The sequence below is a fragment of the Pleurodeles waltl genome, chromosome 7 (assembly GCF_031143425.1).
Source record: "Pleurodeles waltl isolate 20211129_DDA chromosome 7, aPleWal1.hap1.20221129, whole genome shotgun sequence".
Lineage (NCBI taxonomy): Eukaryota > Metazoa > Chordata > Amphibia > Caudata > Salamandridae > Pleurodeles > Pleurodeles waltl.
In genome coordinates this window covers 1,459,776,395-1,459,796,873 of record NC_090446.1, presented here as the reverse complement: position 1 = coordinate 1,459,796,873, position 20,479 = coordinate 1,459,776,395, and the positions used below count along the sequence as shown (strand labels likewise).

General features: G+C 45.1%; 1 protein-coding gene across 2 annotated transcripts in view; it reads right to left on the bottom strand.

The window, feature by feature from the left end:
• APLP1 (amyloid beta precursor like protein 1) overlaps nt 1–20,479 on the bottom strand; it is a 212,823-nt gene that overhangs the window by 39,818 nt on the left and 152,526 nt on the right. For both annotated transcript variants that reach the window (XM_069201122.1, XM_069201124.1), the window contains exons 8-10: nt 4,841–4,915; nt 3,801–3,959; nt 701–829 (exon numbers count right to left, since the gene is read on the bottom strand). In XM_069201122.1, the coding sequence (XP_069057223.1) occupies nt 701–829; nt 3,801–3,959; nt 4,841–4,915 (363 nt within the window). The remainder of the gene's footprint in view (nt 1–700; nt 830–3,800; nt 3,960–4,840; nt 4,916–20,479) is intronic.

Here is a 20,479-nt window from a genome sequence, read left to right as displayed (position 1 = left end):
TGTACCTTTGAAAAACACCCTTTTTGCTACCAAAAGTGACTGGCTCCAGTACCTTATCCTTTGTGACATAATGTTATTTTATGCTATGTTACCGGGGGTTTGTGATGTGCCAACTGATCCTAAAGGGATATTCCCATCTCTCAATCTTCCTACATTGCCTTAGAGTCTTCCAACATGCCTATGGAACCCTGCACAGGAGCATGCATGAACGAGTTACTACGTTGCTTCAGCACAGATCTCACTACCATTATCAACTCATCCTATTTAGCTTTGAGTTGTTGCAGGTCCCATTAAACATGCCATCATCATGCTTATTTTATAGGAACTAACTGCTGACCCAAATGTTCTGTCCATCCATCAGCCAATATCCTACCTACTCTAGCTCAACTACTATGTTTTGTCTATTTATCCTATCACTCTAAAGCAATGAGCAGGAGAAATATAATACTGTAAAAAAACTTCTAAATAACAAAAACCATAAAAGTCAGTCAAACTGGGAGGACGCCAAGTTACATCACATCAAAACAAGATCACGAGGATGAGCCATCATAAAAGAAGGGAACACCACATTATGCCACAGCAAAAAAAAAAAATCTAAAGTAGTGATTTATGAAACCGCTGATGGATTGATGCTGCATTGAAGAAGACATTTTGCTCACTAAATCCAATGGAAAGAGAAGTGATGAAGTGATCCACTCACTTGGAACTTCATTTGCTCTCCTTTCTCAGGATCTACAGCCAGCACGTGTTGGTAGTGGCGAAGAGTATGCCGCTGGTCCTTCTGCTCGGCGCGTAGGTATCTCTTCAGCGCCATCAGCACACGCTCCGGCTGGACAATGAAAGAGTAAAACAAGAGCTCACAAAGCAGGAAGAGTCTGAGAAAGAAGACAGTGGAAAGAGATGAAGCATTGAGGAGGAAATACGCATCTTAGTCCTTGGCTACAGAGCGGCTTCATAATGTGAAGCAAGTCTTAAGCAACCATATACAGAAGAGAGCACCAAGCAACTCTTTCCAGTCAAAGAATGGCGCCACACTAGTAGGCCATTAGAAGGCTTTTCTGTTTTCAGTTTCTATTGGTTGTGAATTCTGGTGGTGGTTTTCAGTCTTTTTCATTGTTTAAAAAAATAGTCAAATCACTTGTATGATTGTTTACTCATTTTTACTCTACAAAAAAAAAATCATGGAGATAGGTTCATATTTATTTACTTCCTTCTCTCGTTCATTCCTCTGGTCAACTCTACCCCCTTCTTTCCTGCTTCTAACTCCCTTGAGTACAGTCCCGCCCCTCGTCAAGGATGTGCTTGAATGGGGATGTGTTTGCTCCTCATTAAGATTGGATTGGAGCAGATAGAGGTTAATGGTGGGTGTTACCACCTTTCTGCTGCTCTATTCATCAGCCAAATGGCAAAGATGAGTCTGATGAATATTTTCGACTTGGGATGAGATGCATCTTGTGAGGAGCTCTGTTACTGTGAACTAGTTTAACACTGCACTGTTCCTTGGCTTCAGATAGCAAGAAAGGACTGTACTAATAAATGCATTATTACTGTCTATAGCTATGCCTTCACTAGCTACTCATGGGGGAGAATTGAGGAATTAGTATCCATACCGTTAGCTTTAGGCCTTTGATGACTGCAAACTGTGCTGTTCTCTGAAGAGGCAGCTGAGGTGGTAAACAAACCTTATGACCTACAGGATGCCTTGGGCCTTTTGCCAGTGCAGTTCACATCATAACTGAAGTTTATTTCACACTGTTGGATCATGCTTCGTGTTGGATCATGCACGTTGGATCATGCTTCGTGTTGGAACATGCATGTTGGATCATGCTTCGTGTTGGATCATGCATGTTGGATCATGCTTCGTGTTGGATCATGCTTCGTGTTGGATCATGCTTCGTGTTGGATCATGCATGTTGGTTCATGCTTCGTGTTTATATGAAAGCCAGCATAAAGACCACTAGGCATTGATTTTACCAAGCATTCGTTGTTTTGTTTATTTGAAAGCAGTTTGGGGATTTTTATGGCACTTTACCACTGTTCTGTGCAGAATGCATCGTCCACATTCAGTATTTGTCTTGGTGGAAAGAACGAGCACAGCTCATTACGCTTCCATTCATTGTAGTCACAGTGGATTGGACAAGTGATGTTACCACATTTCAAGACTTGTTTCAACCAAATAGGTTCCAAGCTTCATTTTGACATGGACCAGTAAGAAGGAAAGTTATACACTACTGCATCATGAATGTGTTTCTATATAACTGCAGAAGTTGTGCAGCACATACTAGACAGAGTAGTGGGTTTCTGACACCGTCTAGTAGATTTTCTGAAATGTGCTGTTCAGCAAAAGAAGTACATGGACTCTTTCCGTGCCTGTGTGCTGAAGATGTTCCTGATATTCCGTCTGATCCTTCTGTGTGAGGGGATGCGGCTCCTATAGTCATGCTTTTCAGATCATCACAATGAAAAACTAAGAACAGGAGTGTTGGGTACAGTGCTTTATGGAAGGACATTGATTCTGGAGGCCTCTGCATGCACAGTGCTGTTTGCCAGAATACTGATAGAGCTTTCAGGTGTTAACCTGCAGACCACCTCCCAGCAACAAGCAGTGAGCGGAGAGCTGCAGCCATACGAGTGCGCGATGCTCCCAAAATGGGAAAGGAAGCAGAGACTGGGGATCTACAGATCTTGTGGTGGTCAAAAGGGCATACGAAGTGATTTACCAAGGCCCAAGTGGGTCACAGCAGGAGCTTAACATCACCAAAAAGTGCTTACACTGCTTTGGCACCAAGTAGTGCCAAGTAAAAAAAAAGTTTATCAAAATCCAGTTTTTTCTGGTTTCTACCAAACCCCAGTGGTGTTTTATTGGTTATAATGGTTTTTGATTGAAAACCAGAAACCACAGCCATTCGCATACACGGGGAGCGATTGGTTAGTCACAAACGGAGTTGGGTGTTTGACAAAGTCATCTGTTATCACAAACAAGCAGCTTATTTGTTGGGTGCCAATAGTAGCAAAGTTGGCTTGTATCTAGACAATAAAATGTCATTCAGTTGTTATTTATCCTGCTTCTTTCTCCACGCTACACCTCCCTGGAGTAGAATCTAATGTGCTTTAGTTGAACATAAAATAAGTCAACTGCTTAAGGTTCTGTACTTTTGTTATGGACATTAATTGTGCATGTGGAACTACCTTCAGTATTTCCTTAAACAAATCAGGGTGCAGGCACTGTAACAGTTAGGGGTATGAGAAACCCGTGTAATTTGTTTTGTACAATTACACAAACCTTTGGCAAAATTACGCTAAATTACTTTGCGCTATATTTTAGAGTAAAATATACCGTTGCACATATAGTTTTGCCAAGAAAACACACTTAAACAACACGCTGCAAACAACAGCTGCTCGTGTAATGTTTAGGTTGGTTTCCTGTAACTTTACTGCAAATAGCAGGTTTCCTAGTAAATTTCCACTGTGAATACCACATAATTGCCTAACGTGGTGTAATGATGTAATTTTATGGTACAAGCGTAACATGAAAATCACAACATTAGGTAATTACGCCGGGGTAATGTAAATTTCGCTCAGGCCTAGCCACAGTAATTTTAAAGTGGGGCGAGATAAGGATTTGGAAAGTATGGCGAGTATGATCCTACATGCAAACAAACACAGAGCATTTACTCATGAACAGAGAGCATGAGGGTAAGGAGTAGGGTCACATTACACAGGTGAAGGGACAAGGCGCTTAGGAATCTGAAGGACCCTACTGTGAGGGAGTGCTAAGGGAATCCTCATGCCAGTGGTACCTGAGGGGACTCAGCCTGAACACTTGACAGGTAGCTCTCCAGCGCCACGCGCCTGTTGTCATTGAGAAGGGCCACTACCCGCGCCAGATGAGTCTCCACCAATCGCTGCCTCTCTCCAGCCACCTGATCCTCCAAGGTCTGCAGGATGGTCTGAAAGTGCTGCAGGAAACAGAAAGGAAAGGAAAACACGGCAGAAATATGAGGCACATGGTCCTACATCTCAGTCCATCACTCCTGTCATCTCTTCTCAGCCCTTCATAGCTCCTTCCTGCCAGACAATCTTTCTTGTGCCCTGCTCTTAACCGCCTGCCAGGCTACCCCTTCTTTTCCTTCTTGGGCTAGAGCACTACTCCTCTCATTCTGGCAACTTGCTTTCTATCCATCATTCCTGCCCCTTCACCTCTTGCCTCTCCATCGGTTTCATTCCTGCCAGACTTTCCTGAGCCCATGTCCATCCTCCTACCAGCCGTTCATGTGATCTACACATCCCATCTCTCTTCGCCCTTTTTGTACCTCTTGATTGCCTGACTTCTGTCCTGCCAAATTTGTTTATTTGTCTGCAAAGTCTCTTCTTCCCACACATTGTTCCTTTTTCCTAGCTCTTGTTATTACTACACCCAACATTCTCCCCTTCAGTCACTATCTCTTTTCCTCTCTATCCCTGATTCTGTGATATTTTAGTCAAATGTTCTTTCAGTAATCGCCTCCTTCCACCATCACCCTTCTCAAGTCTCCCCCAGTGTTCCTGCTTTTCCTCATCCTCGTCTCTTCTCCTTCCATTCACAGTCTCTTTTGCTTTTGGCATCCACATTTTCATTCCTTTTCCCCATCTTTATCTTTTTTCTCCCGCCCCCTTTCTGTCCACCGTGTCTTTCTACTTTCCTACCCCAGGCCTGTGCCCTCCCCACTCTGTGCCATCTCCTTCTTTCTGCTTCTTCTTCTCCACCTATATCTGCCTCTTGCTACCCCATCATGCCTTAGTCCAAGCTCCCTTCATGACTTAGTCCAAGCTCCCTTTTGCACCTTTTGGCAACAGATACCTCATTGAGCGCCTGGCGTTCCACTTTGGGGAGGTTCTTGGCCTGGTTGTCTGCCTCAGCCCATTCCTTCATCACCTGCAAGAGTAAGGGAGAGGTTAGGCATGAGCACGTGGAGAATGGAAACAGAACACCACAGGCACATGCACCAATGACAGATGCTTACTGTTTGCACCACATGGACAAGAGAACCATGTTCTGGAGAGTTTACTGGTACCCGGGGATACAGTCTCCAGCAGCAGCACCCACTGTCCTAGCGACTGTGAATGAAGCCTTCCAACCTTGCCCCCCTCCCCCCCTGCAACACCACCCCTCTAGGAAAGCAGATACATCGTGTGAGGGGACCTCTAGGGCTGGATCCCTGGACGCACCCGGTGTCCGTTGGTAGTCCACTGACACCCAAACTGACGACTCTGAACATGTATTAAACACCGAACACTGAATCAAACCTTTACAAGGCTCTACGTCCTAAGGTGCAAAGTGAACACTACTCATAAACCTTAATAGCATTTGTATAATTCTGATTAAAGTAAAAAATAGTGAAATATGAGAATATTCCCTAATCTTCAATAAATTCAGTGGTCAAAGTGGGAGGGATCTGAGGGGCACAACGTACCCATACTTTTCTCATTTAAGAAAAACAGTTCCCCTACTTTTTGTGAAACGAGAACCATCCCGGGACAGTTAATTCCGACAGGTAAAATGCTCAAGTGACGTGTAATGCAGGGAGACTCTTGTGCTGTGAAACCGAGGGAGGGGCAGACAGCTAAACAAGCCTTCTTGCCAGGATGCCTGCTTCACTGAAAGAAATGTAAATGTGTGCAACTGGCTAATGTGCAAATGTAAAGGGTGATTGGCAGCTGGTATTGGCTTTAATTGATGGAGCTCCCCGATGACAGTTTTGTTCTTTTTGAGTGGCATTGCAAGGGAGTCACCAGCTGAGTGATGATGTGTGTGCTTTGAATGGACAATTACAAAACAATTGCACTATGTACCGTCCAGGTATTACTAAAGTGTATATTCTGGAAGTACATTGTATGTCATTCAAGTTTGAAATAATGACTTACTTATTCGCTGTGTTTTCCATCGCAGACTAGAAGATCATAGCACTAAACATAGAGATCACTATCCTCCACTGCACCAACCAGGATTCCGTTCTGTGGCTCTCTGTTTACTGACACAGACCTTGCATAGTACATAGAGGTTTCATAATGTATGATAGTGCATTTCCCACTATCTTGACTTGCATTTATTTTTCATTTAAGCTAAGCCTTACTTTAAATGTAATTACCTGAAGGTGAAAGGCCAAAATATATTACAGAATATTTTGTTTTTTTAGCCACGCTTTAGACCCTGCCCCCACCCTCACTCACCCCTTCCCCTTTGCGCACAGCATCACTTTCCAGACTTTTTTAAGCACTTCGATCACTGTGAATAAAGTCGATTTGCCTTGGATGTTTCAGACTTTTCCATCTTCAATAATAAAAGGGGAGTCACTCTTTGCAGAAAACAGAGCATCTCCCCTGAGCTGGACTTCAGTTACAGGAATCTGAGATTTCCCCCACCCGGGCCATATTTTAAGTGAGGCTGTTCAGCTCTTATTGCATGCATAAGGTAACATCAGTCCGTAAAATGTAGTCTGATCTTTATTCCCTCTTCTCGTGTCACGTTCAGTGTCGTTTTGAAAATCTGAGCGTACCACTGATTTACTTCTCCCCAGGACTCTGCCTTGCAGATGCCGCAACACGGACTTAATATGTCCAGTTTGTGTGTCTGTGCATTATTGAGGGACAAATCAACTGGACTCGAAAAAAGTTGTAATACTCCAAGATCAACACCAGGTGGCAGAAGAGTGTACAGAATGAGGATCTATAACAACCTTTTCAGTACTGCATACACACCAATGCAACAAAATAAATTATGCAAGTCGGGCAATCGCAACACGTGACAGATGCAAAAAATCTGCGCTGCAGGCAATAAAACAAAACAATAAATCGACCTTTGTCAAACAAAGGCCAAAGATGGCGCCCCCCACCCCTTTTTGTCCCTTAGAATACATTTAATGAAATATCAATCAGGTAAGGATTTTTTCCTTCTCAAAGGTAAAGAGTGATTTTCGCCAAGTCTTCCCCATACCTAAGGATAAACAGTGAGGGTTTAATCTCCTGACACTAAAAAACCCTTCGCTGTCCTATGTATTGAGAGGACTTGAGTCCTGGACAACGTCAGCCCCTCCCCTGCCCAGAGCTGTACAGAGGGATTCAGTCCGGGACATCCCCGACCTTATTCCGCCCCAATGGCCCAGTCCTGCGAGTCGGTGTCAGTCCTGCGAGTCGGTGTCAGTCCTGCACCCCGCCAGCCCTGCACTCTGCCATGGATCCAAGCCCTATGCATGGTAAATCCCTCTGCTCTCCCGGGATGCTGCTATTTTAGGAGCATCTGTGAGGCTGGGATGTGCGCATGACATCAGCGCACACCCCTTCCTGGGCAGAGACTGCCGGCAGGTGGCGCTGCAGGACCTGCTGCAAACCGCTGCCAGAGGCGCAGCAGCTGGGTAGTGAGCTCACTGTCCCGGGGGTGGCCTGGGTACAAGGGAGGGGTGAGGGCGGGGGTGCAAAGGTTAACTATGCACTTGGGCTGAAACCAATGAGCTGCTTCAGCAAACATGCAAAACAATACCTGTACATATGATGCTGGACTGGTGCCTGCAGCCCAACCCCCCTCGCCCCCCCCCCGCTGCTCACAAACCGTGACCTTTGACCAGGCCGGTGGCTTATTTGTTACATTTCTCTTTTTTTCTAGCAAGGACCAGATCTAAAGACAAACATGATAATGTGCTTGATGTGAAGGTAATCGTTTATGCCTGAAGACCAAGAAAATTACAATTGGGTGTTTTATATATTGTCCCCCCAGAGACTCACCCAGATCTGTTCAAAGACAAACACCCTCCAGTGGAACAATATCCAATTAGAGCAATATTGGAGCAATATGCCTGAATATGATAATGTGCATTAGTGTTATGAATCCTCTTCTATAGCTCTTCATGTTCTACTGGGTGATGCTGAGAGAATATAGTATGGGGAATGGTGTGCTGTTGAGTTCACTAGAGGAAGTGTAAGAGTCTAATGTGTTGGATGTTCAGGTCACACACTGGTGGTTGGTGTGAGGTTAAACGTGGTTGAGTTTGTTTGTAACTGTTTTATAAACCTCTTTCTGCTATCCATCAACTTAACAATGACTGACAATGAAAAAGGGATTCGGACTCCCATGTCTAAAGCAGAGGAGGAGGCAGTTTTTTAGGGTCTCACCTGCTAGACTCCGTTGTATCCAGTACAGGACTTGGAGCCCGCCTGTCGCTTACCATTTGTTGGTTTGCATGGCACTCATCTTTACAGCCTCGTAAATTCGTCAAGGCATGCCTGGCATCATTGCAATTCTTCTGTGTGGAGCAGGGACCAATCACTGATTGATTCAACTTAATTAGTGCCCGTCCACTGCTCCAGCTGTGATAGAGGTACTATTTTCTTTGTTTTTACTTCTATTCTGCCAAATCATTTTTTCTCAGTTTCCCATGATCTTTTATTTGATTTTTTGCTCGTGGCACAATTCTCACAAGTTGACGATTAACTAAAGCGACATTGTTTCTTTATTATGTGTAATTTCATAAATGATGCCTTAACACAATCATGCAGTACACCCCGATCCATCCTACTCCAATCTGCCCCACTGCAATCCACCCACTTTATCCCACACCAATCTACCCCACCCCAAACCACTTACCCCAATCCAATTCAACCCTCCCCAACTCTCCCAACCCACCAGTCCAAAACAATCTGCCCCACTCCAATTCAAAAAAATTCTGCCCTACTACAATCCAAAACAATCAACCCCCACTCCAATCCGCCCCATTCCCATCCACCCCACTCCAATCCAAAACAATCTGCCCGCTCCAATTCAAAACAATTTTACTCAAACCAATCCAAAACAATGTTACCCACTCCATTCCACCCCACTCCAATCTGTCCCACTCTCATAAAAAACACGCCCCACTCAAATTCAATCCACCTCATCCCAATCCAATCCACCCCACTCCCATCCAGTCCGCCCCACTCCCACCCAGTCCACCTCATCCCAATCCAAACTGCCCCTGTCCCATCCAATCCACCCACCCCACCCCTCTCCCATCCAATCCGCCCCACTCCAGTCCACACCAATCTGCCCTATTACAGTCAAAAACAATCTGTCCCATTCTAGTCTGGCCCACTCCAATCCAAAAACACCTGTCCAGCTCCAATCCGCCCCCTCCAATCTGCCCCATTCCAATCCAAAACAATATGCCCTACTCCAATCCAATCCACCTCATCCCAATCCAATCCACCTCATCCCAATCCCACTCCCATCCAGTCCGCCCCACTCCCACTCCCATCCACCTCATCCCAATCCCACTCCCATCCAGTCCGCCCCACTCCCACTCCCATCCACCTCATCCCAATCCCACTCCCAATCCAATCTGCCCACTCCCATCCAATCCGCCCCACTCCCATCCAATCCGCCCCACTCCCATCCAATCCGCCCCACTCCCATCCAATCCGCCCCACTCCCATTCAAATCAATCTGCCCCATTCCAGTCCAAAACAATCTGCCCCACTGTAGTCTGGCCCACTCCAATCCAAAACCATCTGTCCCGCTCCAATCCGCCCCTCCAATCTGCCCCACTCCAATCTAAAACAATCTGCCCCACTCCAATCCCAAAAAATCTGCCCACTTCAATTTGCCCAACTCCAATCCATTTCAATCTGCCCCACATGCATCCAAAACAACTTGCTCCACTCCAATCTGCCCCACATAAATCCAAAACAACCTGCCCTACTCCAACTCACCCTACTTCAATCTCAACCAACTCCAATCCAAAACAATCTTCCCCACCCCAATCCAATCCACCCTACTTCATCCACATTCATCCCACTCCAATCCACCACAATCCACCCCACTGCTATTGAGTCCACCCTTCACCAATCCACCTCAATCAAGTTCAGTCCAATCCATCCCACTCCAATCCACCTCACCCAATCCAATCCAACCCACCCTAATCCAGTCCAATCCACTGCACTCGAGTCCAACCCACCACACCCCACTCCAGTCCAACCCACCCAACTCCAGTCCAACCCACTTCAATCCAGTCTAATCCACCCCACTCCAATCAAGTCTATGAAGACCCACCCCCTCACTCCAATCAAATCCACCTCACTCCAATACAATCCACTTTAATCCACCCCCTCCAGTCCACATTAATCCACCCCACTCAAATTCAATCCAAACCACTACAAACCACCTTGATTTACCCCACTTCAATCCAGTTCCCTCCTATCAATCCGCCCACACCAATCCACTTCACCCCAATCCAGTCCGCCCCAATCCAGTCCACCACACTCAATCCAATACACCCCAGCACACCCTAATCTACCTCACAAAACCCTATTCCACGCCACCCACACTCTACTCCAATCCACCCACACACAATACTCCAATCTACCCACTCTAGCCCAATCCAATACACCCCAATCCAGTTCACTCCACCACACTCCAATCTAATCCATCCAGTTTACCCCACTCTATTCTACCCCACTTCAGTCCAGTCCACCCCACCTCCATCCACCCCACTCCAATCCACCACAATCCAAGCCAACACACCCCACCCCAATCCAATCCACCTGCCACATTCCAATCCATCCCAATCCACTCCAATCCATCCCGCCCCAGTTAGTGCATCCCATTCCATCCATCCAACCTGCCCCACTCCACCCAGCCAAACCCCCTTCCACCCGCTCCAATCCAATCCACCCACCCTAGTGCAATCCACCCACTCCAATCCAATCAACCCTGCTCCACTGCCCTCAACCCCACTCCAAAACTAATCCACTCACCCCACCCCAATCCAACCCACCAGTTACTCCAATCCAAACCACCCACCCCAATCCAATTGAATCCACCCCAATCCCATCCACTTCATCCAATTTCAATACACCCCACTCCAATCCAATCTACCCCATTCTACTCCAATCCAGTCAACCCCACTACCTCAATTCACTCCAACCTATTCCATCCCACTCAATGACACTCTGTCACCAAACTCTACTCCTCTCTACTCACTTCTAAAACACTCTATTCCTCCTACTGCACTCTAGGACATTCAAACAAATCCACTCTGACACTCCATGCCACTAACTTTGAGCCATGCTGAACAGCAGCCACACTGGTACACAACCTGGCAAAACACATTGCCAAAGCCAACAGCGCTTTTATAGGCGAGACCTATTGGCTTTACCAATGCTTGTTGTGTTAGGAGGGGTAACTGGTCCAGGAGTGGAGAACCGGTCCTGAAGGGGCGCACAGAGTCGCGGCTGTTCAGCTTTCAACAAAAGAGAGCAGCTCTGAATAATGGTGGCAGGTGAAGCCTGGGAGTGGTTACCATAAATATTCAGTCCAAAATGCAGAAAGCAGTAAAGCGAGTGGGCAGAAATTGTTTATTGGAAATTTGGGAGAGATCTGTACCTCCCCACCTCAGAAAATATTTTCTAAAGTAGTCAAATAGTGAATTTTAAAAGCATAATATTTGTGAACTTTTTCTTTTCTTTTCACAGCTTGTAAATTAAAATACACAGCAGAAAGGGGAAAAACATAAAAAAGTAGGTTTTTGGTTTACAAAAACACAGCAAAACCTATGCTTTTGTAGAAAATCTTTCAAAATTACCATGCAAGACTTTGGGTGACATGCACAAACTCTGGAACTTGGAGAAGAGCAAAGTTGTATCTTTCATTCAGTTCTATTTTTTTGGATTGCATCCCAGTTTATCCCCACAAATGCCACGAATCCAAAATGTATGTTACAAGAAGGCTGATTGGTAAGTCAGAGTAAGGTTCACTCAGTAATATAGATGCTCTGAAGTTGGACGTGGATGCTCAGTGCTGGTGTGTTGGAGCACCTGTACTACTAGGAGCACTCAGTTTGGATGTGGGTGCTCACTGCTGGCTCACTAGTACCCTTCTCATGAGAGCGTGAGCTTAGATGTGAGTGTTCATTGACGGTGAGCCAGAGCTCCTGTAGCAATAGTGCCCTGAAGTTGGATGTGGGTGCTCACTGTCGGCTCACTGGCACCCCTGTTATGAGAGTGCGCACTTAGTTGCGAGTGCTCAATGCTTGTGCGAAAGTCCTCCTGTAGTAGGAGTGCTCTGAAGTTGGATATGGGTACTCAGTGCTTGCAGTTGTGATCCTAACAATATGATTGCTCTGAACTTGATATTCGTGATAAGTGCCAGGGCCCTCGTGGTCCTGACGCATACGTGCTCTGATCTTGGATGTGGGTCTCTTCTGTGAGGGCGTGGTAGTGCTTTGAGCATTTCAAGTAGTCTGGAAGGGGATAGGCCACCAGGTGCTTGTGCACCTGTTACCTGTGGGAAGTGAGAGGTGAAAGAATGCAGAAATAGGATTGGTCAAGGTGTCACCTCCAAAAAAAGAACAGACCAGACTCCCACCCTTATCTAGAACGGGACACCGAATAAATGTTATAACATATACATATTAATGAAGTGGCCATCTTAGAGGTGAAAAACATTTTAAGAGGTGATTGATTACAACTGAGTGAACTGGGAGGTCAATAGAAAACCCTGTTGGACCCTAGAGCTCAACCGAAAGTTAGGTGAGAGGATGAGGTCCCCGTCAAACCCTGTGCTTCATTACTTTGCAAAGAGGTAAACAACTTCCAAAGCATCAGGTGTCTGAACAGTGTGAGGATCATCAATTGTGACTGACTCTGCCCAAAATCATCAGTGAAAGCAAAGGAAGAGCTTGAGAGAGAGAGAACGAGTGAGCGATAGTGATATATAAATTAAAGACAAGGAATTAGAGTGATTGGGAGAGGCAAGGAGTCAAACAGTAGGGAGCAAAAGACGAGGTGTACATGAGTCAGAGGGCAAAAGGAGAGGGAGAAAAAACGAGGAGGGTAGGGGAGAGAAAGAAAGAATGACAGAATGGTAGGTACAGCAGGAAAGTTTGAGAATGAAGGGAGTGAAGGAGCGATGTGAGAGTGACAGTGAGAGAGAGAGCAAAGGGAAAAAGAGTGAGTAAAATGAATGGTGTACACAGCAGGGTGCAGTTAAAGTGCAGGATAGGCATTACTCCCTGTTTCCCCTAGAAAACACACATACTGCAAAAAATGGGGCAGAGGGCGAAGAGTCCACACTGTGCTACAACAAGCATTGGTAAAGCCAGTGGGTTTCACCTATGCAAGAGCAATTGGCTTTGCCAATATGTTTTAGCCATGTTGTACACCAGCATGGCTGCTGTTCAGCATGGGTAAAAGTTAGAGACAGAGGTGAGTGGCAAAGAGTGGAGTGGAGTGGCAAAGAATGGAGTGGAGTGTTGTAGATTGGAGTGCTATAGAGTGTTGTAGATTGGAGTGCTATAGAGTGTTGTAGATTGGAGTGCTATAGAGTGTTGTAGATTGGAGTGCTATAGAGTGTTGTAGATTGGAGTGCTATAGAGTGTTGTAGATTGGAGTGCTATAGAGTGTTGTAGATTGGAGTGCTATAGAGTGTTGTGTATTGGAGTGCTATAGAGTGTTGTGTATTGGAGTGCTATAGAGTGTTGTGTATTGGAGTGCTATAGAGTGTTGTGTATTGGAGTGCTATAGAGTGTTGTAGATTGGAGTGCTATAGAGTGTTGTGTATTGGAGTGCTATAGAGTGTTGTGTATTGGAGTGCTATAGAGTGTTGTAGATTGGAGTGCTATAGAGTGTTGTAGATTGGAGTGCTATAGAGTGTTGTAGATTGGAGTGCTATAGAGTGTTGTAGATTGGAGTGCTATAGAGTGTTGTAGATTGGAGTGCTATAGAGTGTTGTGCATTGGAGTGCTATAGAGTGTTGTGCATTGGAGTGCTATAGAGTGTTGTGCATTGGAGTGCTATAGAGTGTTGTGTATTGAAGTGCTATAGAGTGTTGTGTATTGGAGTGCTATAGAGTGTTGTGTATTGGAGTGCTATAGAGTGTTGTGCATTGGAGTGCTATAGAGTGTTGTGCATTGGAGTGCTATAGAGTGTTGTGTATTGGAGTGCTAGAGAGTGTTGTGTATTGGAGTGCTAGAGAGTGTTGTGTATTGGAGTGCTAGAGAGTGTTGTGTATTGAAGTGCTATAGAGTGTTGTGTATTGGAGTGCTATAGAGTGTTGTGCATTGGAGTGCTATAGTGTGTTGTGTATTGGAGTGCTATAGAGTGTTGTGTACTGGAGTGCTACAGAGTGTTGTAGATTGGAGTGCTATAGAGTGTTGTGCATTGGAGTGCTATAGAGTGTTGTGCATTGGAGTGCTATAGAGTGTTGTGTATTGGAGTGCTATAGAGTGTTGTAGATTGGAGTGCTATAGAGTGTTGTGCATTGGAGTGCTATAGAGTGTTGTGCATTGGAGTGCTATAGAGTGTTGTGTATTGGAGTGCTATAGAGTGTTGTGTATTGGAGTGCTATAGAGTGTTGTGTATTGGAGTGCTAGAGAGTGTTGTGTATTGGAGTGCTATAGAGTGTTGTGTATTGGAGTGCTATAGAGTGTTGTGTATTGGAGTGCTATAGAGTGTTGTAGATTGGAGTGCTATAGAGTGTTGTGCATTGGAGTGCTATAGAGTGTTGTGTACTGGAGTGCTATAGAGTGTTGTGTACTGGAGTGCTATAGAGTGTTGTAGATTGGAGTGCTATAGAGTGTTGTAGATTGGAGTGCTATAGAGTGTTGTGCATTGGAGTGCTATAGAGTGTTGTGCATTGGAGTGCTATAGAGTGTTGTGTATTGGAGTGCTATAGAGTGTTGTGTATTGGAGTGCTATAGAGTGTTGTGTATTGGAGTGCTATAGAGTGTTGTGTATTGGAGTGCTATAGAGTGTTGTGTATTGGAGTGCTATAGAGTGTTGTGTATTGGAGTGCTAGAGAGTGTTGTGTATTGGAGTGCTATAGAGTGTTGTGTATTGGAGTGCTATAGAGTGTTGTGTATTGGAGTGCTATAGAGTGTTGTAGATTGGAGTGCTATATAGTGTTGTGTATTGGAGTGCTATAGAGTGTTGTGTATTGGAGTGCTATAGAGTGTTGTGTATTGGAGTGCTATAGAGTGTTGTGTATTGGAGTGCTATAGAGTGTTGTGTATTGGAGTGCTATAGAGTGTTGTGCATTGGAGTGCTATAGAGTGTTGTGTATTGGAGTGGTATAGAGTGTTGTGTATTGGAGTGGTATAGAGTGTTGTGCATTGGAGTGGTATAGAGTGTTGTGTATTGGAGTGGTATAGAGTGTTGTGTATTGGAGTGGTATAGAGTGTTGTGTATTGGAGTGGTATAGAGTGTTGTGCATTGGAGTGCTATAGAGTGTTGTGTACTGGAGTGCTAGAGAGTGTTGTGCATTGGAGTGGTATAGAGTGTTGTGCATTGGAGTGCTATAGAGTGTTGTGTACTGGAGTGCTACAGAGTGAAGTGGCATAAAGTGGACTGCTGTAAAGTGCAATGGCGTAGATTGCTGCAGAGAATGGAGGCATAGAGCGCAGCAGCACAACATTTAGTGGCATACAATGCAGTGTTGTCGACTGCAGTGGTGTAGATTAGAGTGTTGCATAGTAGAGTGCAGTGGCGTAGAGTGCAGTGGCATAGAGTGCCTTAAAGTGCAGTGGTGTAGAGTGGAGTGCTGGAGAGTGCTGTGGCATAAAGTGACTGGTACAGAATGCAGTAGTGCAGAGTAGAGTGGCATAGAGTGCAGTATGAAGAGTAGAGTATCAGACTGTAGTGGTATAGAGTTGCATAGAGTGCATGGCCATAGAGTGCATTGGCGCATAGTGAGGTGGCTTAGAGTAGAGTGGTGTTGAGTAGAGTGGTGTAGAGTGCAGCAGTACAAAGTGGAGAGAGGTGGCATAGTGTGCAGTGGTGTAAAGTAGAGTGCTGCAGAGTAGAGTGTAAGTTCATGGAGTGGCGTAGAGTGGACTGGTGTATAGTGCATTGGCAAAGAGTGTTGCAGAGTAGAGTGGCGTAGAATACAGCAACAGAATTCACAGGTGTACAATACAGCATCATAGAATGCAGTGGCATAGAGCGGTGCAAAGTGGAGTGGTGTACAGAATCAAGGAGTGCAGTGGTGTAGAGTACAGTGGTGTAGAGTAGAGAAGAGTGGCATATAATAGAGTGACAGAGTGCAGTGGCATAGATTGATGCAGTGGAGTGGCATAGAGTGGAGTGATGCAGAGTGCAGAGGACTAGAGTGCACTGCTGCAGAATAGAGTGGTGTAGAGTGCATTAGCATAGAGTGCAGTAGTGCAGAGTTTATTGGCAGAGAGTGCAGTGTTGCTGAGTAGAGTGTGTAGAGTGCATTGGTGTAGACAGCGGTGGGGTAGAACTCAGTGATGCAGAGTAGAGTGCAGTGGCAGAGTGCAGTTGTGTAGAGTGCATTGTCGTAGAGGGCATTAGCGTATAGTGCAGTGGAGTAGAGTAGAGTGCCGTAGAGTGTAGTGGCATAGAGTGGAGCAAGATTGTCACATAAATCCTGTCATTTTGAAATAAGAGAAAAAAAAAGTAAACACCAAACTGCCTTGGAAGACAGAGCATGGCATTTGGCCTCTGTCTTTGAATGCACATTGTGACAAGATAGGGACAAGATTTTCAGGCCTGTTTACAGAAAGGGGCAATTGTGGAACTATACAAAAGGAAGTTGGTGTGAAAAGGCTTTGCTCCTTGGGAGTGACAAACTCACCCTGGACAGACTAAAACAAATAAAGCCAGCAAACAGAAAGCCAGAAAATGTAAGTGACAAACTACAAAGCCAATGGTGAGCAACGGGCAGAATGCATTCCCAGGGAAGCGTTCTAAATGTCCCCAAGATGTCTTTAGTAAACCAGACAGCTCTGCTTTCTGGTAGGCTTCAACCCAAGCAAAAGGGACAGTAGGCAACTCCTGCGCAACTGCACCACACATACGCTGTTTCTCTACATTTCTCTCTCCACCCCTTATCCTTTGGTTAGGATCTACGCAGGATACACACATCCATGCGTGCACACACTCACTCATAGAAGCACACTGAGGCCATCCAGCAGTAATCCAAATGGACCTTTATTTTCCTCCATAGCCATTTCTGCTGTATCACAGTTTGCCTCACGTCCTGTACCTGGGACCCATCTTTGGGCTGCATCTCCTCACAGCAGTCACATCATTGTAATCTCATGTAAAGCTAGCCTTTGCTTAGATAGCGCCCTGGGCGAAACATAATTTGGCCCCCTCCCTCCCACTTGTCATGCTTATTAGTCATTGAGTTGGGGAAAGGGGAGCAGTAATGGGAAGGTGAGCTAGGACATGAAAAAGGAGAAAGACAAACTTTAGAACAGTGTTTACTACACTTTTCCTCAGAGTCAGGTTGGAGGGAGACATCTGCTCCTGCGCCCATCTGAAGGGTGGAACACAAGGTCTGGCCCCAGCTCGCCCATGCTAAAGGCAGGGCATAATAGAATGATTGACAGCATGGGTGGGGCCAGCTACATGGCCAAACACATTGACCAATTAGCAGACCTTGCCCCCGCTGTCAATCAATGGACATGTGAATGTGAGATGAGTTGAGATGCATCACCATCTCAGTGCCTTTAGTTAATGTGTTTAAAAAAACAAAAACATCTTGGACTTACTGCAACTTTTCTGGAAGACTTGACGATACACAGACTACAAAAGGAAGCCAGAGGAGATGCCCACCCACGTTGTTCCCCAGTAGCTCTGCCACTGGTGCAGCGTGGGTGTCTGTATGTTGTGGCTGTGCAATGTTACACGTTCAGTGTCGAGAGGAACAGTACTGCACACTGTTGACTATATTGCATACTCAGGTGCTCTGCTCGATCTGGGCATGATGTAGTTGTGCTGTGTATCCTAAGAGGGCAGTCTCTGTGTGTGCTGTGGCTGACCGCCACACTAAGACTGAGAAAAGGAGCCAAGTGGTCAGCCATTCTTGGTCCCTCTGCCATGCACCAGTCTAGATGGTGGCATGTCATCGCGCCAGCCCTGGGGGTTCCAATGTGTCAAGTATGTGCCACTATGGTTGTCACATGCCACTTATTCTGGTCATATGTTACTCAGTTGAATGACATTCATGCTACACTGTATGCATGGAGGCTAAACGTGTTCATTCATATGCAGCGGTCATCGGTTGCCACATGCCAGTCAGGATGGCTATATGCACATTTATTACAGTAGTAAAATGTTGTCATTGGTAAAATCCATTCTAGATGCCAACAACTGATCTACACTACAGAAGCTAGAAGGTTTGATAATCACAGAGTTGACTAAAGATACTGACAACAATAACAACAATTAAAAGATTGCACAGGTGTATCACTAAAAAAAACAATCATAGAAGACTGTGTAGAAATTAATACACCACAGCTAAATCTTTGAGCACAGTACTGGTAATCATCATGTCTTGATCACTCAGAATACAACATATCATCTCCTTGCAGGTTCTAAAGTTGTATTAGTGAAGTAGTTGTTTTAGCAACTTTTTCCTATCCTCTACAGTAATGACAGATACATAATATGTGAATTGAATTCACTGTGGGAGGTGAAAAAAGAAGCAGGCCAGCTAGAGCTACACTCCCAAATAAGTAACAACAAGAATCGTAAACGATGGAGACCTTTCCTTGTGTAGCTGCTAATCTGATAGTGCAAGTATGGTGTCAAAAAAGTAGCAGCATAACAGTAGCAACATTGTAGTAGCAAAAGGGTCTTCCAAGCATCTTAGGGCATTCAACTTGGTAAATATTTTTAGACTGCAGGAACGTGGTTTAATCTTCGGCTGTGTATTCACTTTATTTTCTGTGGCTGTCTAGTGCGGCCTAGAGAAGTGCAGTGTATTACCCCAAATGATTGCCTTCATGCACCCAGTGCGGGGGTGGCTTCATGATCACCGTTGTATCCACACTGTGGTAGGGAGCCCTTAGTGCCTGGCTTGGGAACCCTTATTTTAGCATTAGGCCTGTGCCTTTAGCACTCTGATGCATTTGATTCATTTTCATATGTTTTCAGTACAGGTTGCTTTTAGCTCATTGTTTTTATGTTTTATTAACTTGCCTTTTTCTAGGTAGCCATAGTACAATGCACACTCTGTGCCTTGCTCAAGGCTGTCATGTACAGTACATGATATACTAACTTGTATTGCCAGTCCAGGAGCCCAGAGGCCAGTCCCTGTCAACTAGACACATCTGTACGTCAGGCCTGTTCCACAAACTCTGTTGTAGTTATTATATATTAAACACATAGGCCTAAGGAGGGCAGACAGTGTTCCAGTCATGACCGCCCTGGGATGCACACCACACCATGTGCAGCTTTGCTTATCCTGCGCTCACTCTTCATCTCTCTGGAGAGGATTGCCATCCAGACAACAGAAAGACCCTTGCCATCCTATTGCCTTAGATCAGGACAGGCACAAGTATCACAAACAATGCTCTCAGATCTAGACATGGGTTGTAGGCAGGAATCTCAAGGCTATCTAGAATCATACAAAATGGTGAGGTTGTTTTTTCTCTTAACACTGGTTTTAATGATGATTATCGTATTATGATGCATCTGCCTTTTATACTAGGATGCAATAGCTTGAATGAATTGCTATGAAATCTAGTTTGCATCTTGTGTCCTGCCTTTGCATGTGTGAGTCACTGAGTGAAAGGGGTATGATTTGTTCCCACGACTTCCCTGAGGAGTCAGAGTGTCAGGTTTCGGTTGCCACAAATCACCTTCATCCTTTCAAGGTTAGGCACTGCGGGCTAGCCAGGAGTTAGGCCGACAGCTTCCAAACGGTGCACGGTTGACTCAGTCTTCTACACGACACATGGTACACCAAAACTTTCGAATCTTCCAGAAGTGCTGAAACAAATACGAAATGAACACGGGCTGCCCATTCCCTGTATTTGTGGATGAAAATAATGGGCAATTTTGTATTAAAGGGGAAGATTATTTCCGAGACTCATAAGTGTAGGTCGGGATAGTCGGTGGGCCAAGCCAAATAATCCACAGTTTAAAGGTAATTCAGAGAAGGGTAATACTGAGCAAGCGAAGGAGGGTTCAAAAAAATGCTGGGATAAGCTAAAATCTGATAAAGATAAAGTTAGGATAAAGTAAAACAACAAGGCAAATATCCACAGGTCGTGACCTCAGAAAGACACTATAATCTTAGAAATCATGAGAATTTAAAACAACCTGACAAGTATCAGTATACTGCTACACGCCCTTCTTGTAATTTCCAGGACTCATCCTACAAACGGACCGATAGAGGTGGGTGGTCAGAAGGAAGAAACGAGTATGTGAAACCAAAAATTGACTCGCAATGCTCATCTGATGTCACAATAAAAAAGGAAGAGAAACTTCCACTACAAAAACCTCAATTTAAAAAGAAGACTGCAGCACTTTTAGCTAAGTATTTCACACATATTGAGAACATTACTGAAAAACAAGACGTGGGCAGGGACTCTGCTAGACAGTACGGCAGAGGTCACAGAATCTTCAAGGGGTTCTGGAGGTAACAACAATTAACAACTACCTTGAAGTCGAAACCCCAGACAGGTGCGTCGCCCTATCCAATAGGGTCAATAAATTAAAAATT